At 44.3% G+C, this 27181-nt stretch overlaps 3 protein-coding genes across 6 annotated transcripts; 2 read left to right on the plus strand and 1 right to left on the minus strand.

Annotated features, from left to right (window-relative positions):
• Positions 1-1052: 1052 nt before the first annotated feature.
• Positions 1053-1988, minus strand: LOC138636961 (olfactory receptor 11A1-like). Its single transcript, XM_069725358.1, has one exon. The coding sequence runs from the start codon at positions 1986-1988 to the stop codon at positions 1053-1055; it is 936 nt and encodes a 311-aa protein (XP_069581459.1).
• A 1791-nt stretch (positions 1989-3779) lies between these two features.
• LOC138636967 (olfactory receptor 4B13-like) lies at positions 3780-4926 on the plus strand. Its single transcript, XM_069725364.1, has one exon. The coding sequence runs from the start codon at positions 3983-3985 to the stop codon at positions 4916-4918; it is 936 nt and encodes a 311-aa protein (XP_069581465.1). The 5' UTR covers positions 3780-3982; the 3' UTR covers positions 4919-4926.
• A 9165-nt stretch (positions 4927-14091) lies between these two features.
• abcg1 (ATP-binding cassette, sub-family G (WHITE), member 1) lies at positions 14092-26792 on the plus strand. Of its 4 annotated transcripts, none has more exons than XM_069725366.1 (14): positions 14092-14329; positions 19714-19831; positions 20604-20736; positions 20826-20876; positions 20958-21103; positions 23020-23143; positions 23336-23450; positions 23519-23688; positions 23904-24050; positions 24388-24556; positions 25292-25392; positions 25707-25865; positions 25954-26072; positions 26188-26792. In XM_069725366.1, the coding sequence occupies exons 1-14, from the start codon at positions 14107-14109 to the stop codon at positions 26414-26416; spliced, it is 2004 nt and encodes a 667-aa protein (XP_069581467.1). In that variant the 5' UTR covers positions 14092-14106; the 3' UTR covers positions 26417-26792. The 4 variants fall into 4 exon arrangements, with proteins under 4 accessions (XP_069581467.1, XP_069581468.1, XP_069581469.1 ...); XM_069725367.1 differs by having other exon boundaries at positions 23519-23664; positions 23949-24050; XM_069725368.1 differs by having other exon boundaries at positions 23519-23655; positions 23949-24050.
• The last annotated feature ends 389 nt before the right edge of the window (positions 26793-27181 follow it).

The raw sequence follows: 27181 nt of genomic DNA on the forward strand, positions 1-27181 counted from the left end.
ACCGTGATATATATAGTTTAAAAACCGTGATCTGTACAGTTTATATACTGTGATATATAGTTTATATACCCTGAGATATACAATTTATATAACTTAATATATACAGTCTATGTACTGTGATATATACAGTTTATATAACATGGTATATAAACTAGTTTTGAGCAGAGGTAGATACTTACATTGTTAGAACACGTTTAATAATATCAGCATCATCGACTCCTAATTATCAGGGTTTCTCTGATCTATTCTATATCTATATCTGTATCTATTCTATATCTACATCTGTATCTATATCTATATCTGTATCTATATCTGTATCTATATCTGTATCTATATCTATATCTATATCTATATCTGTATCTATATCTATATCTGTATCTATATCTATAGAGAGCAGGTAGTCAGTTCGACCTTACAGCTGTTAAAATGACTTATTTACATTGAAATAATGGCGACGGTGTAAAACCACCTGAATGTTTCTTTCTAATATGTTGTGCCATTAACACACAACGTCTCAATACACAGAAAGGCACGAATGAACTGTTAGTTTGAAAAGCAGACGAACGTTTGTTAGTTTGTATCATTGTTTTAATCACCACAGACAGAATCAAAAAAGACATAATTGTTTGGTTTACAGACAGAAAATCAATCAAGTACAACTTTGATAGCTGATTAATTATTAATCATTATAATAACCTTCCACAATGAATTTTCTGTTTTATATTTGAATAAGAATAAATAAATAAACACTTCAAGTGTGCAAACATCTGACAGGAAAAGACCCAAAACATCCAAATGCTTCCAGCAGAGTTTACGAAGCAGACTGAAATTATAGTTTCATTAATGTCCTCGATGTCACATAATAAAAAAGCAGCGCAGGTGTTCGGCTGTCTGGAAGATCAACACACTTCAACAAAACCATCGCTCGAGTAAAAAAACACAGTTTCACCGAGTGCAGAAACATCTGAAACAAACTCTTCACATGAACGTGGAGACCTGATTTCAGGTGAAGAACTCACTGCTTCTTCACGTAGAGCCGTTCTGATCTGAAGCTACGCGTCAGCACGCAACAGCTGTTTGCACGCGGCGTGGATTCTGCTCATTTTCAGGCCGTAGAGCGCCGGAGTGAAGAGCGGCTGGCACGTCAGGAAGTACAGCGACAGGACGACGCCCCCCACGCCCGCCATGCTGCTCAGCTTAAAGCGGCTCTGCACGATCTGGAAGCAGCAGCCGAAGGAGAAGTTGAGCAGCGCGGCCAGGTGAGGCGTGCAGGTGCTCACGGCTTTCTGTCGGGTCGGTCGGGATCCCGAAAAACACACGGCGAGGATCTTCACGTAGGTGTAGAGGATGAAGACCGACGGGCCGATGACGGAGACGACGGTGTAGACGAGTCCGTACACGTTGTTGACTCGGGTGTCGGAGCACGCCAGCTTCACCACCGCGTAGTTTCCACAGTAAACTCTGTCGATGACGTTCCCGCACAGCCGCAGAGGAGCGCTCAGCGAGATCAGAACCGCCATGGCGACGAAAGAGAACAGCCAGGTCGCAGCGACGAGCACGCCGACCTTCGTAGAGGTCATCTGGGCGTTGTACTGCAGAGGGTGACAGATGGCGACGTAGCGGTCGTACGACATGACGGACAAGTTCAAAAACTCAACACACACGTAAGAATAAACACAATAAATCTGCAGGAAGCAGAACGCAGCAGGAACGGTGTGAACGTCCGACAGGATCTGAAGCAGCAGGAAGGGAAACAAGCCTGAACTACCATACAGCTCGTTCACTAACAGGCTGCACAGGAACAGGTACATCGGTTCATGTAAGCTGCGGTTCACACAGATCACCACCAGGAGGAACACGTTGGAGACCACGATCACAACGTACAAACACGCAACGACCAGGAAACAAAGGTATCTGAGGAGCCCGGTGTCGACATAGGAACTCAGAACAAAATAAGAAACCTGAGTGGAGTTCATCATCATCATCATCATCATCATCATCATTGCTGTCCTTCGAGTCGAGTTACATCTTCAAACAGAGAAAACAGCAGCTCTCCTCCGTCCTCCTCCATCCTCCACCTCCCTCTGGTCCTCCTTTGAGTTCTGACGGGTTCATATGAAGAAACCCCCCACCCGCCCGACATCAGGCGGCCAATCAGAGAGCCAAATGAAGATGCTTCCACGCTCCTGGGTCAGTGGCCGGAGGACCAGGAAGTGGTGACACAGCTTCTACACAACACACAGTTTGACGTGTCATTATAGGAAAACACAGGTGTTAGCATCACGATGCTACCTGAACTATGACATCATCAGTAGGTGTGTCTTATTCAAATGGAAAAAACAACTTTTCCAGGTCCCCAGGTTATGTTTTCTATTTTTGATCTTTTAACCTTCATTTCCTATTTCATTTTGTTACTCTCCTTGTGTCTCGTTTCAGTTGTCTTCACTTCCTGGTGTCGTCACTTCCTGCCCTAGTGTCTGATTGTCTCCACGTGTCCGGTTGTCCTCCGGCCCTCCTGCAGTCAGCGTTCTCCTGACGTCCACCTGCTCATCATTCAGCAGTCCTTCCTGAAATCGGTGAGTTTTCTACCGACCTGTGTTTGAATTCTTGTCTTTTCTCTCTGTGGTTTCTGTCTGTCCATTTTACACCTGATCCAAGTCCTGAATTTTGCAGGAGAGTTTTTGAGTCCTCCACCTGATTTGTTGCAGAAAAAGCACCAAACCGCCTCGTGTAACTCTGTTGGACTGAAGGAATTAGAACCAGGTCTTTTCTATCCAGGGGACTGTTGGGTTCTCGGTATCCTCCCTGATGAAGCCATTTAACGCTCAGCGGATTAGTGGAGTCGTATACATAAATATAGCTGCATAATGGTGGAAGTTCATGTAGTGTACTAATAATTTCACCAGTGAAGCATATATAACATGAAAAGATCCGGTCTGAACCACAGACTGTTTATAAAAGAGTTCGTAGCTTCAGGTCTGTAAAATGGTTCCGATCCAGAAGTGTCTTCAGCTGCAATACCAGCGAGTGCCACTAGAGGTCGGCTCCAAAAAGCCTCCGGCTCCATAGACTCCCATTCAACTTCTCTCATCAAATCCAAAGTGAATAAAATGTGTCCATCAGTTATCTCGGTATTGTTAGCTAAAGTCACTCCTTCTTCTTAGTTTTCTGGAGGTCCATCTGAAAATAATCCCTCATTCATTAGAAAAGAAGATTCAAGAAGACCTGTTTTTGGGGGCGTGTCTGTTTGATTGACAGGCCTGTGGTGCAGTCAGGTTACAGCTATCGGTGGGCGGGACGTAGTATCATCAGGTTTCTGATCAGATTGGTCAGATCCACCGCTGGCTCCTCCCCCAGCTCGTCCAAATATGGTCACTTCCTGCTCCAAACCGCTCCGAACTATCAAGATGGTGACGGACAGAATCTGAACTGGAGGATTCATAACGTTCACAAACCAACGATGACATCACTGCTGGTTGATGACATCACTGATGGTTGACGATTGGTTTACACACAGAGAACCGTGTGGAACTCCATCACCAACTTTTGTCATCGTTGACGTGAACATTTCTGAATTAAACCAGCTGAGTGCAATAAAACAATAAAATGTGATCGACAGCGTGTGAAAGTGAAGCGGTCTGAAAGTTTTCTGAAAAAAGTGTTTCTGTGCGTTAGGTTGAAATATATTTCATATTTAGTTACTGTGACATTAATTAAAATGGAAATGAAGTATGGGTGACATCATAACGTCCCTGCGGTCCCTCAGCTGGTGATGATGTTGCTCTGAAGGCGTCAGCTGACTGAAGGTTAAAAGAAGCTGCGGAGTGTTTGAGCTCAGAGGAGCGACGGGGAAACAGAACGATGAGCGTCTCCGCTGGATGTTTTTTTCTTCCACTTCATCCAAACCAACCTCGAGCTCACGGCCGGAAACCCAACGTGACGTGTGCGAGCTAGTTGCCGTGGTGATGGCTGTCGCATCACGATGAACTCCACGCAGCTCTCGTATTTCACTCTGTCGGCCTACTTCGACCTCGGCGTGTTCAGATACCTTTGTTTCCTGGTCGTTGCGTGTTTGTACGTCGTGATCGTGGTCTCCAACGTGTTCCTCCTGGTGGTGATCTGTGTGAACCGCAGCTTACATGAACCGATGTACCTGTTCCTGTGCAGCCTGGTAGTGAACGAGCTGTATGGTAGTTCAGGCTTGTTTCCCTTCCTGCTGCTTCAGATCCTGTCGGACGTTCACACCGTTCCTGCTGCGTTCTGCTTCCTGCAGAACTTCGTGTTGTACGGTTACGGAGGCGTTGAATATTTGACGCTGGCCGTCATGGCGTACGACCGCTACGTCGCCATCTGCTGTCCGCTGCGGTACGGCGCGCGGATGACGTCGGGTCACGTGGGCGTGCTGGTGGCGGCGGCGTGGCTCGGCCCCGTGCTGCTCTGCATCGTCATGACGGCGCTCAGTAAGTCGCTGCAGCTCTGCGGGAACGTCATCCAAAAGGTTTACTGCGACAACTACAGCGTCACCAAGCTGGCGTGCTCCGACACCGCCGCCAGCAACGTGTACGGACTCGTCGTGGTCTCGCTCAGCGTGTTCGTCCCTCTGGTTCTGATTCTTTACACCTACGTGAAGATCCTGCAGGTTTGTTTCTCCGGCTCCAGACAGACGAGGCAGAAAGCCGTGAGCACCTGCTCGCCTCACCTGGCCTCGCTCATCAACTTCTCCTGCGGAGGTTTCTTCGAGATCCTTCAGAGCCGCTTCGACATGAGCGACGCGCCCGACGTGCTGCGCGTCTTGCTGTCGTTGTACTGGCTCACCTGTCAGCCGCTCGTCAACCCGCTGCTCTACGGACTCAACGTGTCCAAGATCCGCCTCGTCTGCAGGAGTCTGCTGTTCGCCGGCGGGTCGATCACACGATGAACCGAAGCGTTTTCACCTCAACGCTTTTAAAGAAAATAACATTTTCTATTTATTGAACGCAAAGCTGTTTGTCTGTAAACACATCATTTCCATGGAAACCATTCATACCTGATGAAAACAATTATCTCTACGGTTTCTGTCGGATGTTATTTAAATGTTTTTAATCCTGCAGATCTCCGAATGTTGCAAACTTTCATCGTCATCATACGAACATCCGTCACATCTCAATGACTTCATGCTGTTCTGATCTTTTCTACGATCCTCAGATCGACTTCTGTGGTAAATGTGTTCAAGGAGAATCTGCAGAGTAGATCCTGAAAGGAAAATAATAATTACGTGTTTTGAAACTCGATCATCAGAACTAGTAAAACAAAGTGATTCAAATAAAAAAGTCTGATTATGTTCTGAAATGTAGAACTTTGATATCAGACATGTTTACAGTCAGAAACTGTTTTACAACCTGTTTTTCCCATAAAATTCAAAATGAGCTTCTTTTTTTGTTTTTTCATAAAACAATCGAATGTTGTCTTTGGTCTATTTTCAATTAAATATGTGTTTAATATGAATAATCATTGTCTTCTGTTGTCATTTACATTTTACACCTAAATACTTTTTACTAAAAACTACGTTGTAAATACAAGTTTTAAAAATACAGATTTCTCACTTAGTTGATTGAAAATAAGTTTGACTTTTTATTTGATTCATGAACAGTCTGACTTTTTCTATATTCAAGATAAATCTGCTGTTTTATTTGAGTCCAGATGAATTGATTTAATGAGTCTGTCTTTTGATCTCATCAGTCCGACCTTTGATTCCAGATCAGTCTAATTGTTTTATATGATTTGACATCAGTCTGCTTTTTATTCAATGTAATATAAATTCAACTCAATTGAATTCCATTTTATTTGATAGGTAAGGGAAGTTTATGTGTTGAGAACATTTCAACACATAAATTCAGTGTTTCACGTAAAACAAAAAGCATCAAAACATCTGGCAAAAGAAAAGGACATTTAAAAACATTCACATTAAAGTCCGCACAGCAACTTTACAGCATCTTAGAGAAAACCAACAATTCGACAATTCGACAATATGACAATTTGACAATTTGACAATTCGACAATTCAACAATTCGACATTACGACAATTCGACAATATGACAATTCGACAATACGACAATTCGACAATACGACAATTCTACGATACGACAATACGACAATACGACAATTCGACAATTTGACAATGACAATACGACAATTCGACAATTCGACAATACGACAAAATGACAATTCGACAATTCGACAATACGACAATTCGACAATTCGACAAAACGACAATTCGACAATACGACAATTCGACAATATGACAATTCGACAATTCGACAATACGACAATTCGACAATACGACAATTCTACGATACGACAATACGACAATTCGACAATTTGACAATACGACAATACGACAATTCGACAATTCGACAATACGACAAAATGACAATTCGACAATTCGACAATACGACAATTCGACAATTCGACAAAACGACAATTCGACAATACGACAATTCGACAATATGACAATTCTACGATACAACAATACGACAATTCGACAATTTGACAATACGACAATTCGACAATTCGACAATACGACAAAATGACAATTCGACAATTCGACAATACGACAATTCGACAATTCGACAATACGACAATTCGACAATTCGACAATTCGACAACACGACAATTCGACAATTTGACAATACGAAAATTCGACAATTCGACAATTCGACACAACGACAATTCGACAATACGACAATTCGACAATTCGACAAAACGACAATTCGACAAGTCGACAATACGACAATTCGACAATTCAACAATACGACAATTCGACAATTCGACAATACGACAATTCGACAATACGACAATTCGACAATACGACAATACGACAATTTGACAATACGAAAATTTGACAATTCGACAATACGACAATTCGACAATACGACAATACGACAATTCAACAATACGACAATTCAACAATACGACAATTCGACAAAACGACAATTCGACAATTCGACAATACGACAATTCGACAATACGACAATTCGACAATTTGACAATACGAAAATTCGACAATTCGACAATTCGACACAATGACAATTCGACAGTACGACAATTCGACAATTCGACAATACGACAATTCGACAATACGACAATTCGACAATTCGACAATACGACAATTCGACAATTTGACAATACGAAAATTTGACAATTCGATAATTCGACACAACGACAATTCGACAAGACGACAATACAACAATTCGACAATTCGACAAAACGACAATTCGACAATTCGACAATTTGACAATACGACAATTCGACAATACGACAATTCGACAATTTGACAATACGACAATACGACAATTCGACAATTCGACACAACGACAATTCGACAATACGACAATACGACAATTCGACAATTCGACAATTCGACAAAACGACAATTCGACAATTCGACAATACGACAATTCGACAATACGACAATACGACAATTCGACAATTCGACAATACGACAATTCGACAATTCGACAAAACGACAATTCGACAATTCGACAATTCGACAATACGACAATTCGACAATACGACAATACGACAATTCGACAATTCGACAATTCGACAAAACGACAATTCGACAATTCGACAAAACGACAAAACGACAATTCGACAATTCGACAATACGACAATTCGACAATACGACAATTCGACAATTCGACATTACGACAATTCGACACAATGACAATTCGACAATACGACAATTCGACAATTTGACAAAACGAAAATTCGACAATTCGACACGACAATTCGACAATACGACAATTCGACAATACAACAATACGACAATTCGACAATTCGACAATACGACAATTCGACAATTCGACAACACGACAACTCGACAATTCGACAACACGACAATTCAACAATTCGACAATTCGACAACACGACAATTCGACAATACGACAATTCGACAATACGACAAGTCGACAATTCGACAATACGACAATTCGACAATACGACAATTCGACAATTCGACAATACGACAATTCGACAATTCGACAAAACGACATTTCGACAATTCGACAATACGACAATACGACAATTCGACAATTCGACAATACAACAATTTGACAATACGACAATTCGACAATTCGAAATTACGACAACTCGACAATACGACAATTCGACAATTCGACAATACGACAATTCGACAATTTGACATTACGACAATTCGACAATACGACAATTCGACAATTTGAAAATTCGACAATTCGACAATACGAAAATTCGACAATTCGACAATACGACAATCACGCACAATTGTCACACACGCACAGGCACACACACACACGCACACACACAAACACACTCGCACACACACACTCACACACTCTCGCACACACACAGCCACTCACACACACTCACAGAAACGCACACGCACACACACACACACACACACACACACACACACACACACACACACACACACACACACACTGCAGCTGTTTCTGAATGTCTCACAAAAATATTATTTTTTTCACCAGACACATTCTGGGTAAAATAATTGTGGATATCAACATAAAACACAACCGTAACCTGAGCAACACCGTGAATATATTTGTTTTAAATGTAGAGAACCTGGATTTAAAAGTAAAAAAGTCTTAACTTTGATATGAATGTAAAATAGCATTAAGGGTGTTTAATAAAGTTTACTGTACTGAGTTAATTTTAAACAGTTTCTCTTCTACCTGCTGCTGGAACGTGTGATTAAAGACATTTAAAATAATAATTATTCTGATTGATTTTACTTTTGAAATGACAAAAGATGAAATTGAATTTCCACCAATCACAGCCTGAAGGTCGACATGTGTTTGTATTTTCCTCTCCTCCTGCACAGAGAGAGGGGCGGGGTCGGCAGGAAGAATGGGGCGGGGCCAACATAAAGCTGGGCGGGGCCATCTGTCTGGGCTGCTGAGTGCAGGTCAGATGGTGATCAGAAGTGTGAGGCAGACGGTCACAGTGTTGCTGTCTCTCGGGGATGGCCTGTCTCATGGCTGCCTGGTCCGTCCACAACCCCACCGTCACCAACTCTATCATCATGGTGAGTACAGAGGACACGTAGAGGACATAGTGGACACGCAGTGGACATAGTGGACACGTAGTGGACATAATGGACATAGTGGACATGTAGTGGACATAGTGAATATATTGGACAGGTAGTGGACATAGTGGACACGTAGTGGACACGTAGTGGACATAATGGACATAATGGACATATTGGACACATTGTGGACATAGTGGACATAATGGACATAGTGGACACGTAGTGAACACAATGGACATTGTGGATACGTAGTGGACATAGTTGACATAATGGACACATAGTGGACATGTAGTGGACATAATGGACACAGTGAATATATTGGACACGTAGTGGACATAGTGGACACGTAGTGGACATAATGGACATAGTGGGCACATTGTGGACATAGTGGACATAATGGACATAGTGGACACGTAGTGAACACAGTGAACATAGTGGATACGTAGTGGACATAGTGGACATAATGGACACGTAGTGAACATAGTGGACATGATGGACATAGTGGACATGTAGTGGACATAATGGACATAGTGAATATATTGGACACGTAGTGGACATAGTGTACACGTAGTGGACATAGTGGACATAATGGACATAGTGGAAACGTAGTGGACATATTGGACACGTAGTGAACATCGTTGACATAATGGACATAGTGGACATAATGGACATAGTGAATAAATTGGACACGTAATGGACATAGTGGACATGTAGTGGACATAATGGACATATTGTGGACATAGTGGACATGTAGTGAACATAGTGGATACATAGTGGACATAATGGACATAGTGAATATATTGGACACGTAGTGGACATAGTGAACACGTAGTGGACATAATGGACATATTGGACACATTGTAGACATAGTGGACACATTGTGGACATAATGGACATAGTGGACACATAGTGGACATAGTGGATACGTAGTGGACATAATGGACATAGTGGACCCGTAGTGCACATAGTGAACACGTAGTGGACACATAGTGGACATAGTGGACACGTAGTGGGAGGTCATAGAAAGAAGTAGAGACACAACCATAAGGGACATTGGAGACATATTGGACACATGCAGGGTTAGTAGATGTAGTCAGAGTGGAAAACCACCATGTTGGACACATACCAGGAGACAGACTGGAGACAGTTTGTCCTTCTAATATTTTAATGTTAAACTGGAATCTTCTTAAAAGGAAAACGCTGATAATCAGTTTGACACGACGTCTCTTCCATCAGGACGAATTCGTACGACTGAAGTCGGAGACATATATCGGTTTAATCGATGTTTACATACAGTTTTAATATTTTAATTGACTTTAAATCTCCTATAAAAGTCGTCCCCACCGACCTGCTAAGAAATACAGTCACAAAGAAACTGGATTCAAATCTTTTTAACAATCGATCGATTCTTCTGGAAATTAATCAGCAATAATAGTTTTTTGTAATCTTCAACAAAACTGAAATATTTGCCTTGATGAGGACGGTGTTGCTGGTTATGAAATATTCAGAGTTTGGACTGCTGGTGTGACAAACGAAGACGTGTTCGTGACCAAATGATTAATCGAGAAAATAACGGCCGATAATGATGGTCGGTTGATGACAACGTTCGGTCGGTTGATGACGACGGACGGTCGGTTGATGACAACATTCGGTCGGTTGATGACGACGGACGGTCGGTTGATCGGTTGCTAATGACGGTTGGTCATTGATGATGGTTGGTTGATGATGACGGTCAGTACAACACATGCTGCCGGTTTTTGGTCCGTCAAACTAAACTATGAGAGTGTAACCCATGACGACCTCCAAACGGCTAGTGTTCATAATGTTCGTAGTTTGAATGATGTATGCTAACCTTGGAGCTAGCTGATGCTAATGCTAAAACAGGACGAATGCTAACGTGAGCAGTTGCATATTCTTCTACAGTCTCAACTCTACCTCCAAAGTGTTGATGGCTCGCTGGAGACACAGGAAGTTACCGACAGTCCTGATTAAATAAAAATTAATTCAAACCAGAAATACAAATTAAACAAAACAACATCTAAACAAACAAACAAATGAATAATTTTCCGCTGTTAAAGACAGAAAAACACAAACCGCAGCTTTGTTCACGTTTTTTCAGTCGACGTCATTGTTCTGGACTTCTGTCAGGTTCTGGTTCTGGTCTGTTCTCGTTCGGTTACTTGGTGATGTAAGATCTGGAGGTCAGGGTCATCAGGTGAGCGGTAGGTCGGCCTGTGGGTCGGTGTGGTTCTGCTTACAGTGATGTGCTGAATCACAGCAGCCGGCTGGGCGGGATCCTGGCGCCGGATGTTCTTCGGGTCGGTGACTAAGCCGTCCGACAGATTAGAGCTGCTCAGATTGCGTCCCACGTACACAACAACAACAACACACGGCAGCAGCCGACGATAATCTCACAACAGACGCTGCTCTTCTACTGACTGACCGGACCAGGACCAGGACTGAGGCTACTCTGGACCAGGAACTTGAACTGAACCAGGAACTGGACCAGGAACTGAACCAGGAACTGGACCAGGAACAGGTAAAACCTGCTGCATCTCCAATTTCATTCTCCGCAGTGACTTCCACCTGCTTGTAGACAGAAGAGGGCGTGGCCTCCATTTATGGGTGGCGGCTCCCTTTCACTTTGTAGAACACGGTGGTGTTTGGTCGAGGTTCTTACTGTTCGGCTGTTCTTGATCCTGTTACGGCAGCTGCAGGTTTTAATGAGGGTTTAAATAAAGTTAATAATAACGGAAAACCGGAATCCGGTGCAGGTGCCAGACGTCTTCTTCGCACTGCTGTTTGATGCCACCCGCCTGTCACTCAAAGCAGCCCCGCCCCTTAATTCTGTGGAACTATAAAGCTTAATCCAATATAAATGGTGAGTTCTATAAAAATTCGTACAGTCATCGGTAACTACAGAGACGAAAACTGTTTTTTGTGTTTATTTGTGCTGTAAACGTGTTTATTTTGTGTTGTTTACATATTTACTTGTGCTGTAGACATGTTTATTTGTGCTGTAAATGTGTTTATTTGTGCTGTAAACGTGTTTATTTGTGCTGTAAACATGTTTATCTGCCCTGTGAATGTTTATTTTGTGCTGCAAACGTGTTTATTTGTGCTGTAAACATGTTTATATTGTGCTGTAAACATGTTTATTTGTGCTGTAAACATGTTTATCTGCCCTGTAAATGTTTATTTTGTGCTGCAAACGTGTTTATTTGTGCTGTAAACATGTTTATATTGTGCTGTAAACGTGTTTATTTGTACTGTAAACATGTTTATTTTGTGATGTAAACGTGTTTATTTGTGCTGTAAACATGTTTATTTTGTGATGTAAACGTGTTTATTTGTGCTGTAAACGTGTTTATTTTGTGATGTAAACGTGTTTATTTGTGCTGTAAACATGTTTATGTAAACGTGTTTATTTTGTGATGTAAACGTGTTTATTTGTGCTGTAAACATGTTTATTTGTGCTGTAAACGTGTTTATTTCTGCTGGAAAGTTTTTAACGTGGGGTTCTGATGGAGCCGCTAGTGGACATTTGTGGAACTGCTGGTTTTGGTACTTCTGATGAATCGACACGCCCACTTCACAGCACAACGACATATCTAACCCTAACAACACTTAACGCATCTTAACAAACCCTCAGCACCACCACGAGTTCTGGTTAGAAAAGGTTTGGTTTCTTATTATTGGTAATGGTTCGGTTGGTACAGGTTCGACGTTGAAGGTTCGGCCGGTGAAGGTTCGGTCGGTGAAGGTTCGGCCGGTGAAGGTTCGGCGTTGAAGGTTCGGCCGGTGAAGGTTCGGTCGGTGAAGGTTCGGCCGGTGAAGGTTTGGCCGGTGAAGGTTCGGTCGGTGAAAAGTTTGGTTAGTGAAGGTTTGGTCGGTGAAGGTTCGGTAGGTGAAGGTTCGGTTGGTGAAGGTTCGGCGTTGGAGGTTCGACCGGTGAAGGTTCGGTCGGTGAAAGGTTCGGTTAGTGAAGGTTCGGCCGGTGAAGGTTTGGCCGGTGAAGGTTTGGTCGGTGAAGGTTCGGTACGTGAAGGTTCGGTTGGTGAAGGTTCAGTTGGTGTAGGTTCAGTTGGTGAAGGTTCGGTTTCTTATTGTTAGTGAAGCTTTGGTTGGTGAAGGTTCAGTTGGTGAAGGTTCGGCCGGAGAAGGTTCGGTTGGTGAAGGCTCGGTTGGTGAAGGTTCAGTTGGTGAAGGTTCAGTTGGTGTAGGTTCAGTTGGTGAAGGTTCGGTTGGTGAAGGTTCGGTTGGTGAAGGTTCGGCCGGTGAAGGTTCGGTTGGTGTAGGTTCAGTTGGTGAAGGTTCGGTTTCTTATCGTTAGTGAAGCTTTGGTTGGTGAAGGTTCCGCCGGTGAAGGTTCGGTTTCCTATTGTTAGTGAAGCTTCGTTTGGTGAAGGTTCGGTTTCCTATTGTTAGTGAAGCTTCGTTTGGTGAAGGTTCGGTTGGTGAAGGCTCGGTTGGTGAAGGTTCGGTTGGTGATGGTTCGGTTGGTGAAGGTTCAGTTGGTGATGGTTCGGTTGGTGAAGGTTCGGTTGGTGATGGTTCGGTTGGTGAAGGTTCGGTTGGTGAAGGTTCGGTTGGTGAAGGCTCGGTTGGTGAACGTTCGGTTGGTGATGGTTCGGTTGGTGAAGGTTCGGTTGGTGAAGGCTCGGTTGGTGAAGGTTCGGTTGGTAAAGGTTCGTTTGGTGAAGGTTCGGTTTCTTATTGTTATTGAAGGTTTGGTTAGTGAAGGTTCAATTGGTGAAGGTTCGGTTTCTTATCGTTATCGAAGGTTTGGTTGGTGAAGGTTCGGTTGGTGAAGGTTCGGTTGGTAAAGGTTCGGTTGGTGAAGGTTCGGTTTCTTATCGTTATTGAAGGTTTGGTTAGTGAAGGTTCGGTTGGTAAAGGTTCGGCCGGTGAAGGTTCGGTCGGTGAAGGTTTGGTGGGTCAAGGTTCGGTTCCTGAATTCAGACCTCTATTGATCCACACCAGATTCTCACCTCAGTTTCTGATCCGACCCCCAGAACACCAACGGGCCCCCGGACTTGATGCTGGACCCCCGGACCGTGTGTGTTTGCATGGATGAGGTGGTGAACAGGCATCCGGTGGGTAGCCAGCAGACGCCGCTGCTGCAGGGACACTTGAAGAAGGTGGACAACAACCTGACCGAGGCCCAGAGGTTCTCCTCGTTACCTCGGAGACCGGCCGTCAACATCGAGTTCAAGGACGTCTCGTACTCCATCAGAGAGGGTCCCTGGTGGAGGAAGAAAGGTACTGCAACACACCTGGTCCGACTGATACTTTTTATTATTATATTATATCTGCTGACAGGTTCTGGATCAGAACATTTCTCTGTTGAGTCCAGAGGCTGGTGAGGAAGAGTCCGAATGACGATGTGTTCACAACAGAGTTTCTGTCAGTGTTTGTTCAGAGGATCAGCTGGTTGTTTCTGAGGGCTGTTTGGTTCTGACCCATCAGAGCATCGGAGGTGTTCTCCGGGTTACTGTCGGTCGGCGAACTGCAGTCACCGTAGATAAAAATAGACGAGTTAAAATATCTGCTGCATCTTTTCTGGTCATTGAGCTTCTATTTAAAAGACCTGAAGACCAGCTGCTCGGTCAGCGGCTTCATACATCCGTCATCTTCTCACACTTGGTTTAAAGGGTGAGAGCCACCGCTGGGATGAGTCTGTCTGATCAGGTCTCCGTACATCACAAATCATGTAAACCCATATTTAACTGAAAATAGACCAAAGACAACAAAACTGAGAAATGTTATTGTTTTATGTAAAATATCTTCTCATTGTGAATCTGATGTCAGCAATACGTCTCTATAAAGTTGTTCCAGGATGATGTTCACCATTGAGCTGCATCAACTCTTATTTTAACAAAACTCTGGAAACGTTGGGGAACCGAGGAGACCAGTTTCTGGAGTTTAGAAAGTGAAATGTGGTCCCATTCTGGCCTGATAGAGGATAGCTGCTCAACAGTTCAGGGTCTCCTTTGTTGTATTGTTCATGTCCTGATGCTCCAGATGTTTTCAATGATTGACAGGTCTGGACTGCAGGAGGCCAGTTTATCAGCAGACTCTTCTACTAGAGAACCATGCTGTTGGAATACGTGCAGAATGTGGTTGGACGTTGTTCTGCTGAAATAAACAAGACCTTCCCTGAAAGAGACGTTGTCTGGATGGCAGCATATGTTGCTCCAAAACCTGAATATATCATTCAGCATTAATGCTTCCTTCCAGATGTTCAAGCTACCCATGCCATGTGCACTAATGCATCCCTGTACCATCACAGATGCTGGCTTTAGAACTGAGCTGATAACAAGCTGGATGGTCCCTCTCCTTTTAACCTGGAGGATGCAGCGTCCATGATTTCCAAACAGAATCTCAGATTGTGATCCATCAGACCTCAGGACAGTTGTCCACTTCACCTCAGTCCATCTTCAATGATCTCGGTCCAGAGAAGGCGGCGGTGTTTCTGGATCATGTTTCTATCTGGTTTCTTCTTTGGAGAGTTTTAACAGCATTTGTGGACGCAGCGATGAACTGTGTTCACAGACGATGGTTTTCACAAGTGTTCCTGAGCCCATGCAGTGATGAACTGTGTTCTTTTGTTGATTCTGTCCCACAACATGTGTTGCTGCCATCAAATTCAAAAGAGGCACATATTTTTCTTCAAACAATAACAAATCTCAGTTTCAACATAAGGTTGTCTTTGGTCTATTTTCAATAAAATATGGGTTAACATGATTTGCAAATCATGACATTCAGTTTTTTTTAATATCTATTTATTTGATTTATTTAGTTCTGGTTACTGAAGTGAAAAAACCTCCGACAGTCGAGCAGCAAAACGACGGCATTTAACAGGATGGCAAAAGACGTTAATTTAGTCTTTGGTGTTTCCCTCAGTGAAACGACAAGCAACCGTGTGTGTGTGTGTGTGTGTGTGTGTGTGTGTGTGTGTGTGTGTGTGTGTGTGTGTGTGTGTGTGTGTGTGTGTGTGTGTGTGTGTGTGTGTGTGTGTGTGTGTGTGTGTGGATTATCGACCTGTAATCTGTTCATCTCAGTCAGGGTCTCCTGCTGTAAATAGTTGCAGGTCAGATTAGAAGAAGCCGTGTCGCCTTTCTGCTGATCGAAAATAAACCACAGAAGAAGAAAACGATCAACAAGCTGAACATTTATCTATATATATATATTTATTTATTAAATATATAGAGTTTATCTTCACATCCCACTGATTTGTTTTTATTCGTCTTAACAAACAGCAAACGACAGACTGAAGGAAAGAAAGTCAATGAAACCTCGAGGTTAATATCTGAACATGACAGAAGATTTGATGAGTCAGCGTCTTTCTGAGGGGAAAAAAAGCTGAATGAGGACAGAAAAGCTCGGATCGAGTTTCAGTTCGAAACAAAGACGAAGCGAGAGGAGACACCGAAAAGACACAGAGTCCCGATGTGTCCGCTGATAGTTCACATCTTTAAAGGACATGTTTAAATTACGTCTTTCTCTTTGCTGAATAACAAGAAATCAAATAGTTTGAATCAAGTCAGTTTTTATTCCATTAAGCAAAGCAAAGCTTCATAATCAGAATTATTTTGCTGACTCATCACTAACTTAAGCTAAAACTTTCTAAAAAAAAAATACATTTCCACACGCGTGTTATTTTCGTATGTACGTGCTTTTCTTTCTGAGGCGCTCAGTGGCAGGAAGAAGAAGGAATTAGCTGATTTCTCATTTCTGCTCACGAACTGGTGTCATCATCAAGTTCAGGTCTACACGCAACACTTCATTAACTTTTATCATAATGTGCACAGCAGGACATTCAGACCAGCAGGACATTCAGACCAGCAGGACATTTAGACCAGCAGGACATTTAGACCAGCAGGACATTTAGACCAGCAGGACATTTAGACCAGCAGGACATTCAGACCAGCAGGACATTCAGACCAGCAGGACATTTAGACCAGCAGGACATTTAGACCAGCAGGACATTCAGACCAGCAGGACATTCAGACCAGCAGGACATTTAGACCAGCAGGACATTTAGACCTGCAGGAAATTCAAACCGGCAGGACATTCAGACCAGCAGGACATTCAGACCAGCATGACATTCAGACCAGCAGGACATTCAGACCTGCAGGACATTCAGACCCGCAGGACATTTAGACCAGCAGGACATTCAGACCTGCAGTACATTCAGACCTGCAGTACATTCAGACCTGCAGTACATTCAGACTCGCAGGACATTCAGACCTGCAGGACATTCAGACCCGTGAACAGCAGCGTGAGTTCGGTTCTCCGTTCTCCGTTCTGAGCGATCAGCAGCTGTTATTTTGTCCCGAGCTGCTGTTCGTCGTATTCATCGTTAATTATCGGCTGTTGCTCTTCGACGGATCCGATTTCCTGGAAGCAGCAGTTAAACTCTTTGTTTGTGTTCGGATCATTAACCCAGTTTCACCGAGAACAGTTCACACCTGCTCAGGTGAGATTACCTGCTGCTTCCTCAGGCTGCACGCAAGCCAACGCGCCATTACTGCTTATTCAGCATGTTTCAGACACACGACTCTGTATGTTCTCTGACATCACTGGTTACCCATGATGCTGTTCTCAGGTCAACAGAAGTCTAAATGTGTGAACTGACTTGTCATGTAGGTTGATGAACCAGTGGTTGATCCGGATACATTGAAGGTTGAGTGTGATAAGAAAGAGGTGACTGCAGTCCTTCATCCCTAATCTGAGATCTGAGTCGTTATGAAAGGAGCTCAGCATGTGAGCTGCAGGTCGGCCAGCCTTCTACCTGACAGTCAGCGCTGAGGGCAGAGAACCTGACGGAGAACCTGACGGAGAACCCACAGAAAGTTTTAAAGTATATTCTCTGTCGATCGACTGGATGTTTCATGGGTGCTATAATATTAACCAGATAATATTCACCAGATAATATTAATCAGATAATATTCACCAGATAATATTAATCAGATAATATTCACCAGATAATATTAATCGGATAATATTCACCAGATAATATTAACCAGATAATATTAACCAGATAATATTAACCAGATAATATTAATCAGATAATATTCACCAGATAATATTAACCAGATAATATTAATCAGATAATATTCACCAGATAATACTAACCAGATAATATTAATCAGATAATATTAATCAGATAATATTAACCAGATAATATTAACCAGATAATATTAATCAGATAATATTCACCAGATAATACTAACCAGATAATATTAACCAGATAATATTAACCAGATAATATTAATCAGATAATATTAACCATATTACTAGTTACTCTGTTAAACATCTAATAAGTAATTTGAATGGATTCATCAAAGTAATACAACCTAAAACATTTGGTGGGAAAGAGATTGAATGTAATAAAAGTGATCAATAAAAGAAAACAAGCATAGTATCCGTTCAAGTGTTATGTGTGTTGCTGCAGTGTGTTGCTGCATTGTGTGTTGCTGCAGTGTGTTGCTGCATTGTGTGTTGCTGCAGTGTGTGTTGCTGCAGTGTGTGTTGCTGCATTGTGTGTTGCTGCATTGTGTGTTGCTGCAGTGTGTTGCTGCATTGTGTGTTGCTGCAGTGTGTTGCTGCATTGTGTGTTGCTGCAGTGTGTGTTGCTGCATTGTGTGTTGCTGCATTGTGTGTTGCTGCAGTGTGTGTTGCTGCATTGTGTGTTGCTGCAGTGTGTGTTGCTGCAGTGTGTTGCTGCATTGTGTGTTGCTGCAGTGTGTGTTGCTGCAGTGTGTTGCTGCATGTGTTGCTGCAGTGCGTGTTGCTGCATTGTGTGTTGCTGCAATGTGTGTTGCTGCGGTGTGTGTTGCAGCAGTGTGTGTTGCTGCATGTGTTGCTGCAGTGTGTGTGTTGCTGCATGTGTTGCTGCGGTGGAGGTTACTGTCGGTCAGATCAGACTTAATCCGATTCAGTCAGATTAAATTTGATAATCCCATTAAAGAGCGTTCAGTGTCCATCAGCAGATAAACACTGCAGCGGCTACTGGAGGCCATCTTCATCACTCTCATCTGGTTTCCATGGTAACCACATCTCCATAATTAATGTGTCCAGATTGATTTTAAACATGAATTTTTCAAAGAAGCAGAACACCCTGTCAAACACTGTCTGATCTGAAGGACTGTGACGGGGAACTGGACCTGGGTCAGTCAGAGCTGAATCCAGACCTGCGGACTGAGCGCTCATCGCATTAAGCGTGTTGCACCTGTCCTGGCTCCTGTCACATTTACCTGTTACATCATCTACCATCCAAACACCAGATCAACATTAAAACCTGATCTGAGGCCGGAAGCACAACAGATCCAGCATTTTTATATCCTGTCTGTGCAGGATGAAGCCTGATCAATAATATGTAACATCAGTCAGAATCTAAGCTGATGGACACAAATGTAAGACATGTAAAAGGTTTTTCCAGGTGAAGTCTGGTTTGAATTAAAATCCCACCATTCATAGCGGTCGGTCGGGTTTGTGTGAATCTCAGCAGACTGATGTGAAAGTGGAGCGAAAGAAAAGCCTCCACACTGATGTGAAACCCGAGCCGAGGACTCGAAGACAAAGAAACCCTCTCGGTCCGGCTGGGAACCTGCACACTGATTGTTTCTCTTCTATCTCAGGTTACAAAACTCTGCTCAAAGGGATCTCTGGGAAATTTACCAGCCGGGACCTGGTGGCCATCATGGGGCCTTCAGGAGCCGGGAAGTCCACCCTCATGAATATCCTGGCTGGGTACAGGTGAGTTTCATCTGTCTGCATTAATCTGTGCTTTATTTTTTATTTAAAGATTCAGCAGAGACCTGAAGTCTGAAGCCAGATGGATATTATAGGAGACAGTGTTGACCTGATGGTTGTAGTTCTCAGTCTGACCTGATGGCGGCGGTGTTGTAGTTCTCAGTCTGACCTGATGGCGGCGGTGTTGTAGTTCTCAGTCTGACCTGATGGCGGCGGTGTTGTAGTTCTCAGTCTGACCTGATGGCGGCGGTGTTGTAGTTCTCAGTCTGACCTGATGGCGGCGGTGTTGTAGTTCTCAGTCTGACCTGATGGCGGCGGTGTTGTAGTTCTCAGTCTGACCTGATGGCGGCGGTGTTGTAGTTCTCAGTCTGACCTGATGGCGGCGGTGTTGTAGTTCTCAGTCTGACCTGATGGCGGCGGTGTTGTAGTTCTCAGTCTGACCTGATGGCGGCGGTGTTGTAGTTCTCAGTCTGACCTGATGGGGGCGGTGTTGTAGTTCTCAGCGTGTCCTGATCGGGGCGGTGTTGTAGTGTTCAGTCTGACCTGATGGCGGCGGTGTTGTAGTTCTCAGTCTGACCTGATGGCGGCGGTGTTGTAGTTCTCAGTCTGTCCTGATGGGGGCGGTGTTGTAGTTCTCAGCTTAACCTGATGGGGGCGGTGTTGTAGTTCTCAACATGTCCTGATGGGGGCGGTGTTGTAGTTCTCAGTCTGACCTGATGGGGGCGGTGTTGTAGTTCTCAACGTGTCCTGATGGGGGCAATGTCTCTGTGAACAGGGAGACGGGGATGAAGGGGGAGATCCTGATCAACGGGCAGCCCAGAGACCTGCGCTCCTTCAGGAAGGTTTCCTGCTACATCATGCAGGACGACATGCTGCTGCCTCATCTCACCGTCCAGGAGGTCATGATGGTACCAAAACACCCCGAATCACACCGGATTCTGGTCCCTGCAGTTTGACCCGTTTCAGTGTTGTTAGCGGAACGTTGTTTTCTGTGCAGGTTTCAGCCAACCTGAAGCTGCAGGAGAAGGCGGAGGCTCGCAGAGAGATGGTGAGTCCGGACCCCCGACTACTTCCTGGTCCTTGAATGCACCCTTTAATCAGCAGGTCTGGTTCTGGTCTCTGTGTTCAGGTCCGGGAGATCCTGATGGCTCTGGGTTTGATGGACTGTGCTAAAACCAGGACATCGCACCTTTCTGGCGGTCAGAGGAAGAGACTGGCCATCGCTCTGGAGCTCGTCAATAATCCTCCGGTCATGTTCTTCGATGAACCCACGAGGTCAGAACCACAACATGGTTTAATTGGACCCGTTTTACCCCCCTGATATCGATATTGACCCCTGAAATCTATAAAAGTTAAGACGCTCAGTAAACTGTAAACAAAAACAGAATGGGATGATTTGTAAATCATGTCAACTCACATTTAATATAAAACCAAGACCAAAGACAACATATTAAAGACATTTTATTGTTTTATTAAAAATATATGAACATTTTGAATCTGATGCAGCAGCACGTCTCTAAAAGTTGTTCCATGATCATGTTCACCACTGAACTGCATCACCTCTTCTTTTAACAACACTCTGTAAATGTTGGAGAACTGAGGAGACCGGTTTCTGGAGTTTTGAAAGTTTAATGTTATCCCACGGGCAAATAGTTCAACAATCTAAGAATAATGTTCCTCAACGTAAAACTACAAAGAATTAGTGGATTTCATCGTCTACGGTTCATAATATCATTAAAAGATTCAGAGAATCTGGAGAAATCTCTGAACACAAGGGACAAGGCTGGAAACCAATACAGTGAACCCTCGTTTTTCGCGGGGGTTACGTTCCAAATAGAAACCGTGATAGGTGAAATCCGTGAAGTAGTAACCTTTATTTTTTTTACAATTATTATACAATGAAATACTCCATAATACATTGAAACCAAAGAACAAAACCTTTTTACAAGCCCAAGCATTTGTTTAACAAATAAAAGTACTGTATAAATGTTTTTTTTTTACAAATAACTACTGTACTGTAAAATAATAATTTTAATCATCAATACGAACTGAAGGCTTCAAATTGCTGAGATCAGCACCGCCCCACTGCGACCCGAGTCATTGGATTAGAACGGGAGGAAATGAAAAATGATTATGAAAACAAATACAAAGTACAGTAGGACAAATAGTGACTCGTGTATTTCACTGCTCTTCTGACTGAGCCGCTGCATCCTGACTCCGCTCTGCAGCGGTTCTTTCTTCTAAAGCCGGCGGTGCAGGTGTGGTTTTTCAAGAGAAGAACATAGTTATCGGTAGTTGTTGTCGCTCTTTTTTCTTCTGGGCAAAAAGATTCTTATAAACCGACATGCCACCATCGATTATTTTTAATTTGGCAAGCTGTTTTACGTACGTGTACATATTAAACCGCAACGTTATTGACAAACAGGTAGAGAAGAAGCGGAGAGACTGTTTAGCCAATCAGAATGCAGAACACAATGCACGATGCAAATCCGTGAAGCAGCGAGACCGTGAAAGGTGAACCGCGTTATAGCGAGGGGTCACTGTATTGGATGGTGGTGATCTTCGGGCCCTCAGGCAGCACTGCATTAAAAACCCACTATTCTGGAGTGGAAATCACTGCATGGGCTCAGGAACACTTGTGAAAACCATCGTCTGTGAACACAGTTCATCGCTGCGTCCACAAATGATGTTAAAACTCTCCAAAGAAGAAACCAGATAGAAACATGATCCAGAAACACCGCCGCCTTCTCTGGACCGAGATCATTGAAGATGGACTGAGGTGAAGTGGACAACTGTCCTGAGGTCTGATGGATCACAATCTGAGATTCTGTTTGGAAATCATGGACGCTGCAGCCTCCAGGTTAAAGAAGAGAGGGACCATCCAGCTTCTTATAGCATTAAACTGGCCTCCTGCAGTCCAGACCTGTCAATCATTGAAAACATTTAGCACATTAGGAAATGAAAAATACAACAAAGGAGACCCTGAAATGTTGAGCAGCTGAAATCCTGTATGAGGCAAGAATGGGACCACATTTCACTTTCAAAACTCCAGAAACTGGTCTCCTCAGTTCCCAAACGTTTACAGAGTGTTGTTAAAAGAAGAGGTGGTGAACATGACCCCCTCTGTTGTCTGAGGTGAATATTGGCAGACGTCCAGAGTGTTGTTAAAACTCTTTGTCTCTGCGTCTCAGTGGTCTGGACAGCTCGTCCTGCTTCCAGGTGGTGTCTCTGCTCAAAGCTCTGGCTCAAGGAGGACGGACCGTCATCTGCACCATCCACCAGCCCAGCGCCAAACTCTTCGAACTGTTCGACAAGGTGATCGAACCCAGCAGCTTCTCGACAGACTCACCTGAAATGGCGGTCACACCTGCACCTGCTTTCATTCCACAAACTCTCCAACCCGTGCGTGTGTGTGTGTGTGTGTGTGTGTGTGTGTGTGTGTGTGTGTGTGTGTGTGTGTGTGTGTGTGTGTGTGTGTGTGTGTGTGTGTGTGTGTGTGTGTTGCAGCTGTACGTGCTGAGTCAGGGTCAGTGCATCTACCGAGGGAAGGTGTCCAGTCTGGTTCCCTACCTGAGAGACCTCGGACTCAACTGCCCCACCTACCACAACCCCGCCGACTTCGGTAAGAGTCGCCGGACGTTCTCGTCTGGTTCTCTGTCCTCGTCTGACCCCGACTGTCCTCTGCCGCAGTGATGGAGGTGGCGTCTGGAGAGTACGGAGACCAGATGCTGCGACTGGTGAAGGCGGTCCAGGACAGGAAGTCAGAGAAGGACTACCAGACGGAGCTGAACGGAGACACGAACCTCCACTCGTTCCTGTGGCAGCGCGCAGAGGAGGTAGAAAACAAACGCACCCCATCCATCCATATGTCCATCATCCATCCATACATCCATCATTCATTCATCCATCCATCCATCCATCCATCATCCATCCATCCATCCATCCATCCATCCATCCATCCATCCATCCATCCATCCATCCATCCATCCATCCATCCATCCATCATCCATCCATCCATCCATCATCTATCCATCCATCATGATCCCAGCTGATGAATACTGTCATGTTATTTAACTCTGCTGTACCTGTATTTCCCATCATGCCTCTGTCTTTCTTCCAGGAGAGTTCTTCGTCTGAAGGCTGTCACAGTTTCTCAGCCAGCTGTATGACTCAGTTCTCCATTCTGTTCAGGAGAACCTTCCTCAGCATCCTCCGAGACTCGGTGAGTCCAACATGTGGAGGCTGTGGATGGGTGCTCCCACTGGGATCATTCATGCAACAATTAAGACATCTTTAAGACTAGTTTAAGCTTTAATGATAATTTGCTAGATTTCAGGAAGATATTTTTCTTTTAATTCTCTTGTAAAAACCAGCTGCTACTTAAATTACAGGATAATCACAAGAATTTATCAAAAAGTTTTGTATTTTACACTCAACAAAAATATAAACGCAACGCTTTTCTTTTTGCTCCCATTTTTTTTAAGTAGAAGAACTTCATCTTGGTTCAGCGATATTAGCGTGTAAAATTTTAATAAGAACTGCTCTCATTGGTCGAGCAGGTGCTGACTCACCTGAGGATCTCGTCTCACATCGGGATCGGCGTTCTGATTGGTCTGTTGTACCTGGGTATCGGGAACGAGGCCAAGAAGGTTCTGAGTAACTCCGGATTCCTCTTCTTCTCCATGTTGTTCCTCATGTTCGCTGCTCTGATGCCCACAGTGCTCACATGTGAGTCAGCATATTTAAACATAGACTGTGTGTGGATTCATGTCGACACAGGTGATGCTTATTTGCCTTAGTTTACCTAGTTTTTACTTTAACAGCAGGACATTAAACATGTCAGGACCACAGACTGTTTATAAAAGAGTTCGTAGCTTCAGGTCTGTAAAATGGTTCTGATCCAGAAATGTCTTCAGCTGCAATCCCAGCGAGTGCCACTAGAGGTCGGCTCCAAAAAGCCTCCGGCTCCATAGACTCCCATTCAACTTCTCTCATCAAATCCAAAGTGAATAAAATGTGTCCATCAGTTATCTCGGTGTTGTTAGCTAAAGTCACTCCTTCTTCTTAGTTTTCTGGAGGTCCATCTGAAAATAATCCCTCATTCATTAGAAAAGAAGATTCAAGAAGACCTGTTTTTGGGGGCGTGTCTGTTTGATTGACAGGCCTGTGGTGCAGTCAGGTTACAGCTAGATTACAGATTATGTATTGATGATGCTGAACTGTATCGGTCAGATCTCCGTTTAGATCATGGAAAGGAAACATCAATGATTAGTATTGTTCAGGACGGGATCACTGACCAACCAGGTGGTATCATCAACATAGATGATGTTAGAGAGCTGAGTGTGTGCGTGTGTGTGCGTGTGTGTGCGTGTGTGTGCGTGTGTGTGTGTGTGTGTGCGTGTGTGTGCGTGTGTGTGCGTGTGTGTGCGTGTGTGTGTGTGTGTGTGTGTGTGTGTGTTTCAGTTCCTCTGGAGATGGGAGTGTTTCTGAGGGAACACCTGAACTACTGGTACAGTCTGAAGGCGTACTACCTGGCTAAGACGATGGCTGACGTCCCCTTCCAGGTAACACGACACAGCTGGATGCATCGATTGATCAGAGCATCAACAGCAGGAAATTAATCAGAAACACTTTTAATAATGAAAAGATAGTTCACTGTTCGAGTCTGAAACGTCTGTTGATTCTAAATTTTGAAATTTTTTCTGTCAAACATGAAACTGAATCTGAGTATAATGTGTAGTACTGAGTATAATGTGCAGTACTGAGTATAATGTGTAGTACTGAGTATAATGTGCAGTACTGAGTATCCTGTGTAGTACTGAGTATAATGTGCAGTACTGAGTATCCTGTGTAGTACTGAGTACTTTGTGCTGTGCAGGTGGTCTTCCCGGTAGTGTACTGCAGTATCGTGTACTGGATGACGGCTCAGCCTCCGGACGCCGGGCGCTTCTTCCTCTTCCTGTCTCTGGGGGTGTTGACCTCGCTGGTGGCTCAGAGTCTGGGTCTGCTGATCGGAGCCGCCTCCACCTCGCTGCAGGTCGGTTCTCTCGTCCGCCGCCTCACCTGTGTGAGCTCACAGGTGTGTTGACCGGCCGACGTCACTCAGGTGCGTCTGTCTCCTGCAGGTGGCCACGTTCGTGGGTCCGGTCACGGCGATCCCGGTTCTGCTGTTCTCCGGGTTCTTCGTCAGTTTCGACACCATCCCCTGGTATCTGCAGTGGATGTCCTACATCTCCTACGTCAGGTGGGGGCAGTGCTCCACGACTGCAGGACCGAGCAGAGAGACGAGAGGCGTCCACCCAGCAGGGGGCGCTACAGCTCAGAAGGTCCTCAGCTGAACTGGTTGTGCTGTGTTTCAGGTACGGCTTCGAGGGCGTCATCCTGTCCATCTACGGTCTGGACCGGCAGGATCTTCACTGCGATGAAGACGACACGTGTCACTTCCAGAAGTCGGAGGCCATCCTGAAGGAGCTGGACATGCTGGATGCCAAACTCTACCTGGACTTCATTGTCCTCGCCATCTTCTTCTTCTCTCTGAGGCTCATCGCTTACTTCGTCCTCCGGTACAAGATCAGCTCGGAGAGGTAAACCGGGACCGGGACCGGAACCGGGAGGACGAGTCCCAGAGCGCCCAGCATTTACCTGTAGGCCAAAGGTAGCGTGTAGCCGTGTAGTCTGTCTACATGTGAATCTACTTTGGCTCGCTGTTGTCGAGGAGACAGGATGTAAGCGGACGTCTGAGGCCCGCTGACGTAGATCTGGTTCGGGGACCGGTCCCTCTCAGGTCCTGCAGGAGCCGGAGCTGGTCTCCGGGTTCCTGAAGGTCTCACTGTGCCACAACCTGAAGGACGGCAGGAAAACTCCCAGTTTTTACTCACGTTTCTCCACTCAGCTCATTAAAATGAGACTGATTCAGTTTTTAAAAAGTGTCATCAGGATGACATCATCTCTGTTACTGTAGGACATGTGGACTCAGAGACTGTATCTCAGACGCTCAATAAAAATGTAATTTCCTGAATAATCTTTGTGATTTATGTTTCCACTGCAGCTTCAGCCGAGATTTACATTCAAATCTGCTGATTGTTGTCACCTTGAACTCTAAGTAGAACGACGTCCTTATCAGCCACAGGTTTCAGAAAATAAAACGCTGCTGAGCATACGTGTACTTGACCAATCAGAGACACTCAGCCCTGCAAGCCCCGCCTCCAATTGTTCCTGAATCTGGCGACGCCCCGTTTGGGGACCAATGAGCTGAAACCTGCTGATCAATAACAGATGACGTGAATAATCTCGGTTGGCGATGAGGTTCGAAAATGTTCAGTGCTGAATAAATCAAATAAATCAAATTAAAGT

Source organism: Brachyistius frenatus, unplaced genomic scaffold, assembly GCF_029030835.1.
Source record: "Brachyistius frenatus isolate BFR_SWC_R1_liver_20210118 unplaced genomic scaffold, ASM2903083v1 Contig_420, whole genome shotgun sequence".
NCBI classification, from domain to species: Eukaryota; Metazoa; Chordata; class Actinopteri; family Embiotocidae; genus Brachyistius; species Brachyistius frenatus.

Excerpts from the sequence above, each read along its gene's own strand:
- LOC138636961 (XM_069725358.1), bottom strand. The coding sequence starts at position 1,988 with ATGATGATGATGATGAACTCCACTCAGGTTTCTTATTTTGTTCTGAGT.
- LOC138636967 (XM_069725364.1), top strand. The coding sequence starts at position 3,983 with ATGAACTCCACGCAGCTCTCGTATTTCACTCTGTCGGCCTACTTCGAC.
- abcg1 (XM_069725366.1), top strand. The coding sequence starts at position 14,107 with ATGCTGGACCCCCGGACCGTGTGTGTTTGCATGGATGAGGTGGTGAAC. Across the intron at positions 20,737-20,825 it reads CCGTCCAGGAGGTCATGATG|GTTTCAGCCAACCTGAAGCT; the intron begins GTACCAAAACAC and ends TTTTCTGTGCAG. Across the intron at positions 24,557-25,291 it reads GATGCCCACAGTGCTCACAT|TTCCTCTGGAGATGGGAGTG; the intron begins GTGAGTCAGCAT and ends TGTGTGTTTCAG.